Genomic DNA, 16,738 nt, shown 5'->3' with positions numbered 1-16,738 from the left:
ATCCTTCGGAAGTTTCGGCCACATACACAGACACACACAGAGACAGACAAACAATGCCATTTATAGGCAAGATTATCAGGTACTATAATGGAAGTATGTGGACAATAACATAATAAACAGACAACAGGCTGTTTTCCCACCGGAGACTAAAATCAACTTTATGTTCATCGACCAATGAATCTTGTGTAAGCACTCACCAATATTGGGAACCCTTTCCGTACTGTGAGTTAAATTGTACTTTCAAATGCCTTTAGTGGGCCCCACATTAACACACACCTTAGCATTGTCCAACAGTCACGTGAAAAGAGATTACGGTTCACCTTTACCGAAGTGATACATTTTATTGGGCGTGCTAAAATTAGAATCAGTGTTACCACGTCGAAAATATTCCTCTCTAAAGCACAGTTAGTGCAGCTAAAGGCACCTGCAGTGATGGATAAATATAGTTCTTGAGCCACCATCTGGCCCGTGGGCCGTGTGAAATGAAGTCACGGACCAGATAGATTCAACACTCCTGTTCTCTTAGAAGGAATGTGGTATGTTGCTTAAGTGTAGGTGGTTGTGATGTTGTCTGTACCTGTGATTTCCAGCAGCGGTTTACATTGGTGGGGCGCTCTGTTTTCTTTGTGTGTTTTGGGTTTTGAATCAGGGAGCTTCACTTCATTGCATTCCTCAAAAACGACAGAAATGTCTCCCAGCTCTCGGCTCTTCAGCCCCAGATCCAGCACCCACGTGAACAGCGTGGCAGAGTCTCAGGGCTCTCACCACCAACTGCACCACCAGCACCAGCAGCCACACCACCACCAGCAGCAGCACCATCAACAGCACCACCACCACCAACAGCAGCAGCTGAGAGGCATGGGCTCCTCGGCTGGGACAGGAGTGAGTTCAGGTCCCGTAAGCGTCGATGACGAAATGAGGTGGTCGCGTCCGTTTGCACCTCATGCCCCCTCCGCTCCCGGGGCGGCTGCGGCCATGGTGGTGCCACCCGTGCCGCCGGCGCTGACCCCTGGGTTTGGCGGCGGAGGCATCAGCCCCTGCGGCCTGCGCACCCCCGGCGCCCCCATCACGGCGGCTGAAGAGGAGAAGTGGCAGGCACGGCAGCAGCAGCTGCGGCAGGAGAAGGAGGACCGGCAGCAGCAGGTGTTTGAGTTCCGGCAGCAGCTCCTGCAGCAGCAGCTGGAGCTCAGCCACATCTTCCTGCAGGCGGGCGAGCGCGAGCGCGAGAGGGAGCGCGAGAGGGAGCGGGAGCGTGAGCAGGGCGGCGAGCTCAGGCCCAGCACCACCGCGGGGCCCAGCGAACGCAGGGACCCAGACAAGTGAGCTTAGCTTCTGACCCAATACTGTGGTGGGGGTGGGGTGGTAATGAGGGCCCGGGTTAGTCCCTGATTTGCGTATCAGTAACAATGATCATCGATGGCGGAAAGCAATGTGGATCTGGTCCACTGCCCGGGATAGGCTTATGGCATAAAAAGTGCAAATATACGAATTCACTGCTGCTAGATGAGGGATTCCGTCTTGTTGTGTTTTTGTGCAGGTCACAGGGGTTATTTGACTATACTTCTCCATGCTGGCCGTGGATAGGTGAAGGTGGGGAGCATAGACTTTGGCCTATAGTACTGTATAACAATCCATACTGCTACTCTGCCCTCTGCTGCCAATGTCCCGTAGCAGCCTACAACACCTGTTATGCATGATCGTGGTCACCCATCTATGCAATATCCAGGCTTAAACCTGCTTGGCTAACGAGATTGGGTGCATTGCCATGATTGTGCCATAGGTGCAAGGATGTCATGGCAACCTATTTTTAAATATTTATAAGTACACACAACCCAATAAACAAATAGCGCTAATCTTGTAGATAAGCAGCAAGGCTGTGTATCCCAGGCTGGCCAACGTGAGTTTAAATCCTCGTTAGCTATAAATATAAAGTGGTTATCAGGCGTGTTCCAGTGACATCGCTGTGGCAAACTGCCATAGTGGTTTATGACCCTCAATACAACACATCTGAAAGTCACTGTGGAGTGTTTTTTATATCATTAATGAACCTTGATACATGGGTCAAATGGCCTGGTACGCGTAGCTCCATTACGTATCTACGCGATGACAACTGTGCATGTTTTAGGTTGTGTGTTATTCTAAATGGGGGTGGAGTGGTGACACACTGCACTATGAGCTGCACTATAAACCTGGCCACCTGAGTTCGATTCCAGGTCACATCTCAGAATTTGTTCTAGGCCTCTTCCTTCACAGACCCGCGTTGGCCAGCATGGTCAAGTATATTAAAGTAATGCCCATGGCTCTCAATGCTTGGGAAGACCTACCAGCAGTCGATTAACAAAGGGCTGTACATATTATTTTATAAAATTTGTGTATCGTATTCCTGGTGGGAACAGGTTTGGCAGGCCTTAATCCGGCAGTAGATAAACATTCGCTAATAGTGATGATAATGATGGGCAAATGCTACTGAAGGCAGAGGATCTCCCTCATCAAAGAACAGTTGGCTCAGATTCTTTGGGAGGTGAATGTACAGTATTTGGGAAGTTGATCGTGTTCCTGAGTGGTAGGCAGGTCACGAGCGCTACTCTGCGTGGCGGGCACGTCGAGCGGTGGGCATAGCGAGGCCGTGTGTCTGTGCCAGGCCCGACGCGAGGCTCCACCCTGCAAGTTCGTGTTCCTCTGGTCTAGGGGCGCCGCCCCCTCTCATCTCGCCCAAGCATGCCCCTCGCGACTCCCCGCTTCTCCACACGGTACCGTGGCTCTCGGGCCTTCCTACGCCTCCTAGCGCGCATCACCAGCCCGCGGCGCCACCGCCGCCACCGCCACCGCCCACTCGCTCCAATGGGGAGAAGTCGCGGCCGACGCCGGAGCACAGGGCGGGTGGCGCGGCCGGCATGGACGGGCACGCACGACCCGACGAGCACCGCTACCGGGAGTCGCTCAACTGCACGAGCAGCTACCGCGAGTGGGGGCACAGGGACCCCGCCAAGCTGGACTTCACCATGGGGGGACAGGTTGCCGACCTGAGCATTGCCAGAAAACGCGGCAGTGGCATTACCGCCGCTGGTAGTGCCACCGGGAACCCCGGGTTGAAGGAGCAGGAACCATTGACCCCTGAGCTGACGCGACTGGGCCCAGACGAGGGAGCGCCACCCCTCCCTCCTCCTCTGCCGCCCGTGAGACCACTTATCAGCCAGGCCGACACCAACGAACGCAAACCCAAGGAGTGTCGCATTAACGGTGCGTGCTGGTCCCTTACATAAACAGAATCTGAATCGGAATCTTTATTTAAACATGTCAAAATCACAGTGATCCACACACATTCAGATGCCATTGCACGCCATGTCCTTATTAATGGTCTTACAAATTTAATGGCCGTGCAACGCTGTGTTAAGCCACGTGTGTGTTTCTGTCTGCACGTGGCTATGCTTGGCCGGTGATTTGTATCGAGTACTGAACTGCCGCCTCTCCCGTCCAGGCTGCCACCAGACGGGCGCCCTCCCGGACCTCTCGAGTAACGGGCAGTCCATTCACAAACTGTTCCCACCACCCGCCCTGAAGGGAGATGCTCCGGCCAAGGTACGAGTGGAAACCTGCACCTGACATTGCTTGTCAAGGGGCAAGGGTCGCTCAAAACACCGGGGCATTGTGTGCTTTGGTGTCTAATGGGGGACCCTCTGTCGTGCTCCCATTGGCCCGGTGTGCATCCCGTGCGGAACCCGCGCTTGGTCCAGTCGGAGGTAGAGGAGAAGGCCGGGGAGCCGCTGGAAGCAAGGGAGCGGAGCGCGAGGGAACGGCGTGGGGTCCTCTTGTCATCCCTGCACCACCGACACCACCACCCTCCCCCTCGACCACGGCCTTCGCCTCCTCCCCTCATCTCCCTGCCCGTGCGGCCCCGCCCCTCCCAGCCCCTGCCCAGCGACGCGCCCGACCTGGAGGACAAGAAGCACTTCTTGTCGCTCTTTGGGCTCGTGTACCTGAGCCCGGAGAAGCTGGAGGGTGAGTGTGGTGTGGTTACCCGCACGAGGGGCAGGACTAGATTAAGATTGACGGTGACCCAAGGCTGTTACACTTCAAATGCCTCTCTTTACAATTTCACCAGCACCCGTGGCCGATGAATGCAAATACTCCTCTGTTATTTACCTTGGTTATTTCAGTTCTCGTTATAACTTGTAGAGCTAAATCAAAGTTAAAACAACCAAAACTATTTTCATTTTGGCACGTAACTGGCAATAATATGCAATTATTTTAATTACCAAATTATCTCTAGGATTTAGCGCAGTGCTCCAGTATGGCATTTCAAATATTATGAAGTTGATATTTTTTGAGAGGGGGTGGGGGCCTCAAAATTAGAGGCTCAGGGCGCAACCTCTAAAGCACCCCCCCCCCTGTGCTAATTCGGCTTTGACGAGCAGATATCTTGCTGGCCCGCAGTGCACTGCGCCATTCCCCTGCTGAAGGTGTGACCCGCTGCGCCAATGCTGGATTGCCGCACCTTGCGAATAGCCGTAGTGTGGGCTCGCTCGATTTCCACAATGTAAACGGTCCTATGTGTGCACTTGCAGAGATTGAGCACACGATTCAGCTCATCCAAGCCCTGAAGCAAAAGATTCTGGCAGCTGCTCCGGCTGTCCCCATGGCCCTGGGTGAGCGAGCACCATCAGCGCCTCTTAATTATTTTTTGGTCTTTATCCCGAATGTGCTCTCGGAAGAATGTCGAGAGACGAAGTATCCATTCGGATCTCTCCCTTAGAGCGCGACCTGTGGTCCACAGAGTAAACGGTGTCACCTTTCCTTCAACTCTGCCACTAAGAGTGATGTTTGTCACGTGGCACTCAAGCTGATATGTTAAATTCTCAGAGCTGGGATTCAGATAAATTCAGTATAATCAAATGTAATGTGATGGCTTTTTTGTGCAGTCATTAGTGACCAGGCTGAGACCATAAACTCACTTGATTTGAGAATGCGGTTTAATCACAGGCGGCAGCTTGGCTTCCGAACCAGGTTCTGAGAAGTGCCAACTTAAAACTTCTGAGCCGGTGTCGCTCATTCTGTTGTGATCAAAGGTTGCTTCTGCCAGCCAAGGGGGCAAGCGGGCGGGCGGGCGAGCGAGCAGCGGCACTCTCGTAGGGTGCACCGTGCACGCAGCCTGCCCTCTCGGCGAGAGGCAAAAACCAGAGCCCTGAACCCGCTCCTGTTTCTGCCGAGCGCAGATGACGCGCTTAAGGAAACCAGCGAGGGTGCTGCTAAAGCAGGGACCCAGCCGCAGCCCGACCAGGCTGCCGGGGTGCCAGGGCCCCCCACCCCTGAGAACCTGAGCGTGCTGGCGGAGCGGCCGCAGGACAACCCCACGCGCGGAGGACCCACGGGGGGTGCCGTGAACGGAGCGGAGCGATGGGATGCGGTGGAGGCCGGGCGATTTGCACAGGAGTTCCACCAGTCTGTGCTGCACTCCACGCAGACAGCCTCGCTGCTCAAGGAAGGTAAGAGTAAATATGTGGAGAACTTGCGCTCTGTCCCTCGATGTACAAACAGACTAATATTATCCAGCAGCAGCAGCAGCATTTGTTTTGACATGCTGAGCTCCCTCTGGTGCTTCCTCTAGTGGAGGCCCTTCCGCCAGCAGTTGCACGAGGGAGGCATGACAGCCTCTACATTTTTAAGGGGGGAAAGAGCGTTCGCCGCGAGACGGATTCTAAAAACACTTTGGATGCCTTTTACAGGGGCGCCGGATGGACCGACGTGCCTGGAGAGCGCACGGGGGCAGCAGCACCGGGCCGAGGTCAGCTCGGACAGCGAGAGCGAGCCCGGGCGGCAGTCGCGTGCATGGCAGGGAATTGCTGCCGTCCTCGAGGGATACCAGCAGTTCCTCGCAGGTACGGTGCCGCACCAACGGCAGCCACGGCGAGGGAGGCGGCACACGTGGCTCCCTCCTCGGTCTCACCCTTGCTCAGGGGCAGCACAACGATATGCAGGCCAGAGGCCTGGATGCCGTTGTACGGTTTGGACGACGCTCCAGAACTTGCAGACGATCGCTTGGCATTGAGTCATGCAAAGAGGTTGCTCACCTATGCTGATACATCGGACATGGACATAGGCATGGCTGAGTTTCAGGGCTGGATTTAGGTATCTTCGCCCCCAGGACACCAGAGCAAGAAAGACTCCCCCTCCCCCTTTTCTTGGTCATTTCCTTCCAACCCCCCCTCATGTGTACAGAGACACAGAGGCAAACATACAGTCCCCAGTGCTCGCTCTTGGGGCACACACCAATGCAGTCTTGTGTCAGGTCAGAGAACATTGCTTATATTGTTTTTGTATTAAAACAATAAGATGAATAGATGCTACAGCTCCCTGGTGTGCTGTTCGGGTTGTACTCTGGCTGTTCAGCATGATGTCCGACGTTTCTCTTCATGTACTGGGAGCTTTTTCAGGAACTGAATGCTGAGCAACACACGATGCAACCCGAACACATATCAGAGAGCTACACAACACAACCACGAAAATGTAAGCAGTAGCACGAATAAACAGTTAATCTCTCCAACAAATTTAAAAACATTGAAAATTAAATTCAAATTGGGGGCCCCTCTGAAGTTTTGGGCAAGAGACAAATGCCCTGTTGTGGTGACATGACCGAACAGTAGCGCATTTGCCGCTTGTGACAGAGGTTGGTGGTTTTAGCCGAGTGGCCGCCCTCGTTTAATACTCGGAGTGTATTAACCAAATGTACTGTGCACTGTCTGCTACATTGTGGGTGTTAAAGATCCCGTGACATCATTCGAGGCTGGGCGTAGCGCGCGTGTGACCGCTGTGCGTCGTGTCATTGCCCGTGCAGAGCGAAGCTCAGAGGAGCAGTTCCTGCACAAGAGTTGCAGTCGGCTGAGCTCCCGACACGCGGAGATGAAGGCGGAGTATGACCGGCTGAGTGCGCGCAGAACGGTACGGCCAGCAGGCACTGCCCACGCACCCGGCCACCACTTCACGTCTACCCCTTACCGTCCCTTTCACCTTCACCATCAACCCGCCCACATTATCTTTGAAAGCAGAGTGCCGCAGCAGAACATCGTGTTTGTGAGCACAGGCTTGTTTGGGTCAAACAAAGCCCAGTGGATCTGTCACCTGAATATTCTATGGAACATAAACATGTAATTTTTCTGAATTTTGAGCATTTCCTGCAATTACAACAGCAGGATGTCTCTTTGGTGGATGATCATAGGAGTCAGGTGCCCTGGTTCTGAGCCGCGTGGAATCCCTCTGGTGTGAAATTGCTGCTGCGTAGCACGTGGTGTGTTGATGACGGTGGTTGTGGTGATGACTGTTGGCAGGAGCTGATGGGCCTCCTGATGGATCTGGAGAGGGACCGCCAGGCTTGCGAGACGGCCGCCGACGGTCTGGCGCAGTGCCTTGTCCTACCCAACCCCGCGCACCCCCACTCGAGGTGAAAGTGGCAGCTCGCTCCCTGTACCTCCCAAAGGGCACGGCGCTCTCGTAAACATGCATCCGTTGGCTCAGAGTTGCCTGCGGGTGAATTATTTCGACAGCCGCGCCATGGCTTTGTGGTGCTTGAAGGACCCAGTGGCGACCTCTGGAGACGATTTCAGGACGGTTGTTGTCGTCTTGCCACCGCCGTGTTTCGCTGCCACTGAGGGGCGAAAACTTTGGGCCGAGCGCCCCTCACTGGCCCTGCCAATCACCGCTCAACCACGTGGGACCTGACGTGAAGGAGCCCGGAGGAAACTCACTTCCGCTCCATTAGGAGTGCTGGTAATCGAGGACCCAAGGAGCCGAGGGTTTGACCTTTGTGATACCTGATAATTGCACTTAAATATTGCCTTGAGGAAGTAGGTTCATGATTGGAGCAGGAGAGAGCCGTGCGTGGTGTTGTACTGTACTTAATGAGTTGGTCTTTTTTGATGGAACAAGCACGTTAAACCAGGAAGTGTCGTCGTGTGTTGGATTTTCACAAACTTTAAAGTGAACGGTCTTCGCTCAACATTTTTTATAAATGTCTAAAACATGTTATGTTACATTGCAATGGAATGAATCAAGTGAAAACAGCTTAGCTGTGATTTGTGTTTTAGGGAGCAGATGCCGTTGGGTTGACGCATTCCTTGTACACCTTATATTTATTACGCGGGCAGCTGTGGGTTCATGAGGACCCTTGTGAGCGTGACGCAATGTGCAAGTTGGCCAGTCGCATTTGCTTCACGAGTCTCCACACCATCACTTATCCTCTTTTACTTATCAAGCATTTATCAAGCATCATAAAACCTTAAACATAGCTTAATTTCGTATTGAATGTTTTCCAGGTCATTGGTAGACTTGAGTCAGCCTAGAGATAGGATGGCAGACAGTGGGACTAGGCCTAAATTAGGTGGTCTGCCGAGTGCGGACATTTTTTGGATCACCTATCCGGACAGACCCAGCTGACTTGAAACCCTGGTGTAACCACACAGCTGTTGGTTTTTATTTCCGCCAGTAAATTGGTGTCAAGTGGACGCTACTGCCCCCCAGTGAAACACTGGTTGGTGTCGCTGGTGCAGTGAGTAACAATTGCAAGAGTTCACTGACAAGCAGGTCCATGCAAATACAAAAATAAATATCACAAACCCCCTCATCGGGACACAACATCCTTGTCAGTTATTTATTAAAGATGTCGTACTGGGCTATTGATCCATACAGAACATTACTTCTTGCCCTGGAAATGCACTCTTGTGAGTGTGCATTTAATTTCACATTCACAGCTCCGTTCAGGCCATTTCCCAATGACGTTTTATTTCAGATAGTGCATTATTTTAGGTGTTTTTCACACCGAATTTAACATTTTTAAAGTGCAGCTTTGTGTTTTGTCATTGCACCTTTTTGAGTTGGACGATAAAACAATTAAATGATTAAATCAATGCATTTGAAATGCAGTAACCATTTGGTTTCTTTAATTTATTAAAAAATTACCAACATGTATTAAAGTATGTTTTATCAAATTATATATTATCAACAGTCTAATTTCCATTGGCCGGTTAGCATTTAATAAAGTATCGTTTTTAAAAGACCACTTTATTGAATAAAATATATAAGGAAAGACTATATTAACAAAGTATATGTGCGCAGTGTACAATGCTATATATGCAGGTGCAGGTGTGTGTGTGTGCGTGTCAACTCCTCAAGTGGCCTGCTGCATGCATGTGCCCAGGCTGGCCACACCGTTGTAACAAATTCTTACAGATGGCCATCTCTCCAATGCTGGGCTACCTTCTTGAAGAACACCTTCAGTCGATTAAAACATTCGAGTGGAGGCGTTTGCAACTGAGGAACGTGTGAAGAGAGAAGCCGTGGGTTTTTGTTTATTTTTGGGAAGAATATGGAGCCGAGTTTGGAAGTCTCCATGGCCCCCAGCGGCAACTGCTGGTTCGCGTATACATTGGTGTGACGTTTGCACTTCCAGCTTCAAATCGAACATGTTTTTTAAAGCTGTCAGCAAAGCTATTTGCCATGATTGTATGCAGGATTTACAAAAAAACAGCCTTGGGAGTTTTTTTTTATAACAAAGAGAAAAGTACATTTTAGTTCAAATCCCAAACAAGCCATGCGCGCGGGGATCCTGGTCTAGTCGTTGTGTATGGAGAGAGTACAGCACCTGCAGCAGATGGTGCCGGCCTTGCTCTGCGTTCTGTTTGGATGGCTTCTGCCGGCTGGCTTGCCCCAGGGGGCATGCAGAGCCCGTGGTGGTGTGCGGCAAAGGGCCACACAGGGTAATGAGTTGCGAATTTGCGTCGCTGCCCCTGGGCAGCCCCTGCGCAAGAGTTGGCAAGGCCTGAATGCAGTGCGTTCGCCAAAAGCAGCAGCGGTGCGTTTTGAACGCGGCACTGCCCTGTGTGGGTGCTCTACTCATTCATGAGTATTTCATAAATACTGCATGTGGCTCTAGGTATATACAGCCGTGGCCTCTGTGGTAGCGTGGCACTTGCTAAACGTGTGTTTCGTATTTTAACTTAACGTTTGCCTACTTGTGTTTCCTCTGTGTTTGTTGAAAGATCAATTTTTCCCAGGTTTTCCGTTTGTAGCAGGGTGTCTGAAATGACACCAGCACACCTTGGGTCGGATCCAATCCTTGACCTGGGTTATTTTATTTTGCTAATACTTCTGCCAAAACCTTTGCTTCGGAATTTGCATTAACAAAGATATGACTAAAGCTTATAGTGTATTTCAGGGTGCAGTGTTGCTTTGTATTGGTACACTGTATGGTACACCGTATGGGACACCGTATGGTATGCGGTGGTACGCAAGGGTACTCCCACAGTACACTGTGGCACACCATACGGAACACTGTATATTACACTGTACGGTACATGGTACGGTACACTGGGCCAGAGGTCAATGTTGTGATTTTAATGATCCACTTTTTTATCTGCTGTTAAATATTGGCGTTGGTATATACTCATACCCTCCCTCTATTGGTGTATTTTGAAATAAAATTTCATGAAACTTGACCACGTGAACGTGCTGTTGTTTTTGAAGCCCGCTAATTATCATTTGAAATCTTGCTTGCAGGAAATCCTTTCACACTTGCACATTGCTTGGCACTTGTAACTCCATCCATGCCATCCTGGAGTCATACCTGCTACTCCTGCAGGCACCCACACGTGCTTTGGACTGCAGATGTGCTGGGGCGTGAGCCTTAATTTGCATCGTCCCCGTGGTGTCGTGATGAAACAGGCGCTTTCCCTGGACGTGTCTGATTTAACGTCTCTTGTAAACGCTGTTAAGTGGAGATGGTGGGATTTCTGTGCCCTCTAGCACCACAGGGGTGCCAGCTGTTAAAGGCACAAGACGGCCTGTGGCCAGGACCATTCTTGTACTTTGCTCCTGGGCTTTGTGCGTGATATAGTCTCGAGGAGTCTCTTATTGTGTTGGGGGCAAATTTAAATTGGGTCATTACGGGAGCCCCGCAGTCTGCAATTGAATGAGCACAATGTGGATTGCATAGGCAGTGCAGCCTACACTTCAGCTCTGGCATGTTCAATTCCATTTTATTTATCTCTTAAAATATGTTTTAAATATCAAGTGTTCGGCACATAGGTTGTCTAAAGGTTCCGTCGCTCCTTTTTAACTTTGCGTATCTTTACCATGCTCCTGATCTGTGTGCCCGTCTTCAAGTATCTCTCCCTCTCCTTGCCTTTGTGTGGCTCCGTGTTTGTCATAAATTGAACACTGTTGTAGCTCTGTGCCCAAATTTGTCATGCCTCTCTATCTGTTCCCGTGTATCTTTGTCAAATGTGTCTCCATTTCTTTGTTTGTCTCTGTGACTATCTTTTTTTTACTTAAAGCTTTCGTGACTGCAAGAATTAATAATCTTTGGTTCTTTTGGTAAAGTCACGTAAATAGAAATAATAAAAAATAAAGTGAATAAAAATATCACGACGTTTCGATCGCAACACAAGCGGTCGTCATCAGGATCATCTGGATAATGACCACCGCTTGTGTTGCGATCGAAACGTGATATTTTTAGTAAATCTACGTGAATTTCCCGAAAGAACCAAAGAATATGGACTTTATTTTTCTGTGTTCAATGTTTGCCTCCGTGGCGCTGGGTCCAAGTCTCTCCTGTTTGTGGGGCTTTCATGTCTCTGTCCATGTCTCTATCCGTCGTCTCGCCATGTTTCAAATACCTAACTTGGTTTTGAAAGCCTCTGGAGAGAGCACCCCCTCTTTTACGTTACCCCCCCCCCCGCCCCATCGATGTTCATCTATCATGGGACCTTTTTTGCCAGTATCAAAGTATAAAAATAAGAGTAGGTTTTACCCTTTCTGGCAATAAAACAATCATTGGAAGGATTTGATCAACCATTTCGGGTCTTAATTGATTGTTCACGCTTACGGTGGCTTTCAGACCGCAACTATTATTTTCGTCTCCCCCCCCCCCCCCTCCTCTTTTCCGAACATAGATGGACTCTTTGATTTAAAGCTTTCGTGACTGCAGGGATTCATATTCTTGGTTCTTTTGGTAAAGTCACGTAGAAGGGAAAAATAAAGAAAATATTATTTTATTATTATTTTATTGTTATTTTATTGTAAAAGAATATTATTTTATTGTTTCCCTTCTACGTGACTTTACCGAAAGAACCGAGAACATAGATGGACTCTTTGATTTAAAGCTTTCATGACTGCAGTAATTCATATTCTTAGCTCTTTCGGTAAAGTCACGTTGAAGGGAAACAATAAAATAATAAAATATATATAAAACAATAAAAATTCTCACGACGTTTCGACCATAACACAAACGGTCGTCATCAGGTGTGCCGGTTTGCATAAAGTTATTTATTTTTAAACGGTATATTTATTTATTTATAAAAACCGTCAGTGCCACGCGCAGCGATTTGTCAGTTTATTTAGAAGGATGAGTCCATCTATGTTCTGAAAAGAGGAGGGGGGAGACGAAAAATGTATGTATGCTGTCTGAAAGCCACTGTAAGCGTGAAACAATCAATTAAGACCTGAAATGGTTTATCAAATCTTTCCAATGATTGCTAAGCCAGAATCCATCTTCTCGGTTGAAATTGTCTCTGTGCTTGTGTATGTGTATAGCCTCATGAACGAATCTCTCATGGTAGCCAGATGGCTTACAAAGAACCTCTGTCTTGGAAAAGTCAATGTCATGTGAGCCTACTGAATTATAACAATGATCTGCCATGGCCGAGGTGTTGGTCGTACCGTGTTTAAGGTCTGTTTGTGTTCACGAATGCGGTCCGAGACATGGCGTTTGGTTTCTCCAATGTAACTACTACCACATAGGCAACTTAGTTTGTCTACAACCGCATTCGTGAACACAAAGCAGACCTTAAACACGGTAGGACCAACACCTCGGCCGTGGCAGATCATTGTTATAATTCAGTAGGCTCACATGACATTGACTTTTCCAAGACAGAGGTTCTTTGTAAGCCATCTGGCTACCATGAGAGATTCGTTCATGAGACTATCCACATATACAAGCACAGAGACAATTTCAACCAAGAAGATGGATTCTGGCTTAGCAATCATTGGAAAGATTTGATAAACCATTTCAGGTCTTAATTGATTGTTTCACGCTTACAGTGGCTTTCAGACAGCATACATTAATTTTTTGTCTCCCCCCTCCTCTTTTCAGAACATAGATGGACTCATCCTTCTAAATAAACTGACAAATCGCTGCGCGTGGCGCTGATGGTTTTTTATAAATAAATACACCGTTTAAAAATAAATAAATGTATGCAAACCGACACACCTGATGACGACCGTTTGTGGTTATGGTCGATACGTCGTGAGAATTTTTTATTGTTTTATATATATTTTATTATTTTATTGTTTCCCTTCAACGTGACTTTACCGAAAGAGCTAAGAATATAGATGGACTCGTCCATCTGCATAACTGCCAAATCGCTCTCCGTGGTGCTAACGTTTAAAAAACCGCCACTTTTTCAAAATTTCTTGCTGTGGTTTTCACACCTGATGATTGCTTGTGTTGCAGTCGAAACGTCGTGAGAATTTTGTTTAATATTTTTACTATTTTATTGTTTCCCTTCTACGGGACTTTACCGAAAGAACCAAGAATATGAATCCCTGCAGTCACGAAAGCTTTAAATCAAAATGTAGGTGTTAAGATGTTCAAACACCAAATAGATACCTTTTGCAAGGAATCAAGTCTACAGTAACCACACGTAATTGTGGTGAAAAGGTATATATTTGGTGTTTGAACATCTTAACACCTATGTTCTTGGTTATTTCGTAAAGTCACGTAGAAGGGAAATAATAAAATAAAAACATTAAAATTCTCACGACGTTTCGGCCACAACGCAAGCAGCTGTCCTCAGGTGAAGAAACAGCTGTCGGAAAGACAGCGAGCGTCCTTATGTTTTATATTTATTTTATTGTTTCCCTTCTACGTGACTTTACCGAAAGAACCAAGAATATGAATCCCTGCAGTCGAAATCTTAACACCTGTTTTATTGCCAGAAAGGGTAAAACCTATTCGATGTTGATATGTTGCCGCTGCTGGTGGTGATGTGTCCATGATGTGTGCTGTTCAGCCCTGGACAAAAGCCCCTGACGGACTGTCTGTGCCTTGGCAAGGGTAAGGGCGACCAGCGGTGACCGATATACCCGTACTGACTCATGACACAGCAAGCCTCCCTGTCCACACGGGACCTACCGGGTGCCGTGGTTTGGTTGATTATACTGCCAGCCAGGGCCAGCCTGAGCATCCTCAAAATCAGCTGGATGAAGGCTGTGTCCCAAGCCGTCGTCACCATCCCTCAGGCTCCCGCGTTGCAAGAATCCATATCCTTCCATGGGCACTGCGGTGGCGAGATGTTAACTACCTCGTCTGGTGTGCAGATGGTCGTGGGTTCGATCCCGACCCTGATGTCTGTATAGTTGGAGTTTGCGTCTCTCTCCGTGGTAGTGTGCCCAAGTCCACTTCTCTTAAAAGTAGATGGTACCGTATGTGCCTTGATTATGTTCAGTAACCCTCTTCCCGTTTCAGTATCAGTACACTATCTTTCTGTGTGCACTCTCCAACTACTGTTCCATTTTGTCTGTCAGGGTCTGTGGTTTTATTTTGGTGATTTCGAAAAGTTTTTTGGTTTGGCCATTTTTTTGTTTATTGTAGTACGGAGTTAGACTGATGGCCTTAATCTTAGTGGTCTTGTGGTTGTTGTTTGACTTGCATCCCACTGGGATTTTTGCACACAGCGTTGGTGTACGGTGCTATTTCAGGAATATTTTGATGTTTTTTTTCCTGGATTTTCTGTTTGTACAGTCACATAGTCACTTTAAGATGTTTTCTTGTTCATGTTTTTGTTTTTTGTTTGTTGCGGTTGCACCCGATTCAAGAGCCGAATGGCTCACAGGGCTATACCAAATAAATGGAACTATGAACTATGAACGGGTGCACTGCTGCTTTTGATGATCAAATTCACTTTTCTGAAAGTAACGCATTCGAACCAAACAATCCACTTCTGTATTCTTGGTTCTTTCGGTAAAGTCACGTTGAAGGGAAACAATAAAATAATAAAATATATATAAAACAATAAAATTATCACGACGTTTCGATGGCAACACAAGCAGTCATCATCAGGTGTGAAAACCAACGGCAAGAACATTTGAAAGAAGTGGCGGTTTGTATTGATTTATTTTTAAACGTTAGCACCACGGATAGCGATTTGACAGTTTGTTTAGATGGACGAGTCCATCTATGTTCAGAAAAGAGGAGGGGGGAGACGAAAAATTAATGTATGCTGTCTGAAAGCCACCGTAAGCGTGAACAATCAATTAAGACCCGAAATGGTTTATCAAATCCTTCCAATGATTGCTATGCCAGAATCCATCTTCTCGGTTGAAATTGTCTCTGTGTTTGTATATGTGGATAGCCTCATGAACGAATCTCTCATGGTAGCCAGATGGCTTGCAAAGAACCTCTTTCTTGGAGAAGTCAATGTCATGTGAGCCTACTGAATTGTAACAGTAAACTGATGGTTTTGAAAGGCTCCTCAAGAGGGTCCTTCTTCATGGTTTGAGTGATAGCTTTGCGGATTGTATAGTCGGAGTAACCATTAGCCTTAAGAGCTTGGTGTACGTGCTTGAGTTCACTGCCTATGTGTTCCTGGTCGGATATGCATTGGGCTCTATGGTGCAGAGTCTTGATGAGATAATTCTTCTGTGATGGATGGTGGTGGGAATCCGGTTTCAGATAAGCATCCGTATGGGTTGCTTTCCTATAGACAGAGTGGCTCATTGAACCATCAGGTCTCTTTTTTTTGGATGTCATAACAATACATAAAATCCGTGATCTGGTTCCGTCTGTAAAAGATGTGATTCCGGACATACAGTACCCTGGTGTCTACAAACTAAGTTGCCTCTGTGGTAGTAGTTACATTGGAGAAACCAAACGACATGTCTCGGACCGTATTCATGAACACAAAGCAGACCTTAAACACGGTAGGACCAATACCTCGGCCGTGGCAGATCACTGTTGCAATTGAGTAGGCTCACATGACATTGACTTCTCCAAGACAGAGGTTCTTTGCAAGCCATCTGGCTACCATGAGAAATTCGTTCATGAGGCTATCCACATATACATATACAAACACAGAGACAATTTCAACCGAGAAGATGGATTCTGGCTTAGCAATCATTGGAAGGTTTTTATAAACTATTTCGGGTCTTAATTGATTGTTCACGCTTACGGTGGCTTTCAGACAGCATACATTAATTTTTCGTCTCCCCCCTCCTCTTTTCCGAACAGAGATGGACTCGTCCTTCTAAACAAACTGTCAAATCGCTCTCCGTGGCGCTAACGTTTAAAAATAAATACAAACCGCCACTTCTTTCAATGTTTCTTGACGTTGCTTTTCACACCTGATGATGACTGCTTGTGTTGCAGTCGAAACGTCGTGAGAATTTTATTGTTTAATATATATTTTATTATTTTATTGTTTTCCTTCAACGTGACTTTACCGAAAGAACCAAGAATATGAATCACTGCAGTCACGAAAGCTTTAAATAAAAAAATAAATCCACTTCTGGATGAATGCCTCTCCACGCCGTATTGGTACAGGTGGTTTGACCATTCTTTAACACGCTGGACAATTCACAAAAAACCCCAGGACCGGTTATCTGTGGCCAGGAATCGAACTAGTCTCGCCGGGATCACATCGTAGTGCGCTAACCACTGTGCCACCGCTCCTCGCTTTATCACGGCTTTGACGTC

General features: G+C 47.9%; 1 protein-coding gene across 5 annotated transcripts in view; it reads left to right on the top strand.

Annotated features, from left to right (window-relative positions):
* The window catches only part of LOC116944278 (genetic suppressor element 1-like), a 61,783-nt gene extending 51,299 nt beyond the window's left edge, over positions 1-10,484 (top strand). For all 5 annotated transcript variants that reach the window (XM_032957821.2, XM_032957822.2, XM_032957823.2 and 2 more), the window contains 9 exons: positions 650-1,319; positions 2,642-3,240; positions 3,479-3,579; positions 3,735-3,999; positions 4,566-4,646; positions 5,214-5,483; positions 5,724-5,876; positions 6,833-6,936; positions 7,323-10,484. In XM_032957821.2, the coding sequence (XP_032813712.2) occupies positions 650-1,319; positions 2,642-3,240; positions 3,479-3,579; positions 3,735-3,999; positions 4,566-4,646; positions 5,214-5,483; positions 5,724-5,876; positions 6,833-6,936; positions 7,323-7,439 (2,360 nt within the window). In that variant the 3' untranslated portion in view covers positions 7,440-10,484. The remainder of the gene's footprint in view (positions 1-649; positions 1,320-2,641; positions 3,241-3,478; positions 3,580-3,734; positions 4,000-4,565; positions 4,647-5,213; positions 5,484-5,723; positions 5,877-6,832; positions 6,937-7,322) is intronic.
* The last annotated feature ends 6,254 nt before the right edge of the window (positions 10,485-16,738 follow it).

This window comes from Petromyzon marinus, chromosome 20 (assembly GCF_048934315.1).
Source record: "Petromyzon marinus isolate PM22_M1 ecotype Great Lakes invasive population chromosome 20, UKy_Petmar_22M1.pri1.0, whole genome shotgun sequence".
NCBI lineage: Eukaryota > Metazoa > Chordata > Hyperoartia > Petromyzontiformes > Petromyzontidae > Petromyzon > Petromyzon marinus.
The sequence above is the reverse complement of the archived record's forward strand: the minus strand, read 5'-3'. Positions and strand labels throughout refer to the sequence as shown.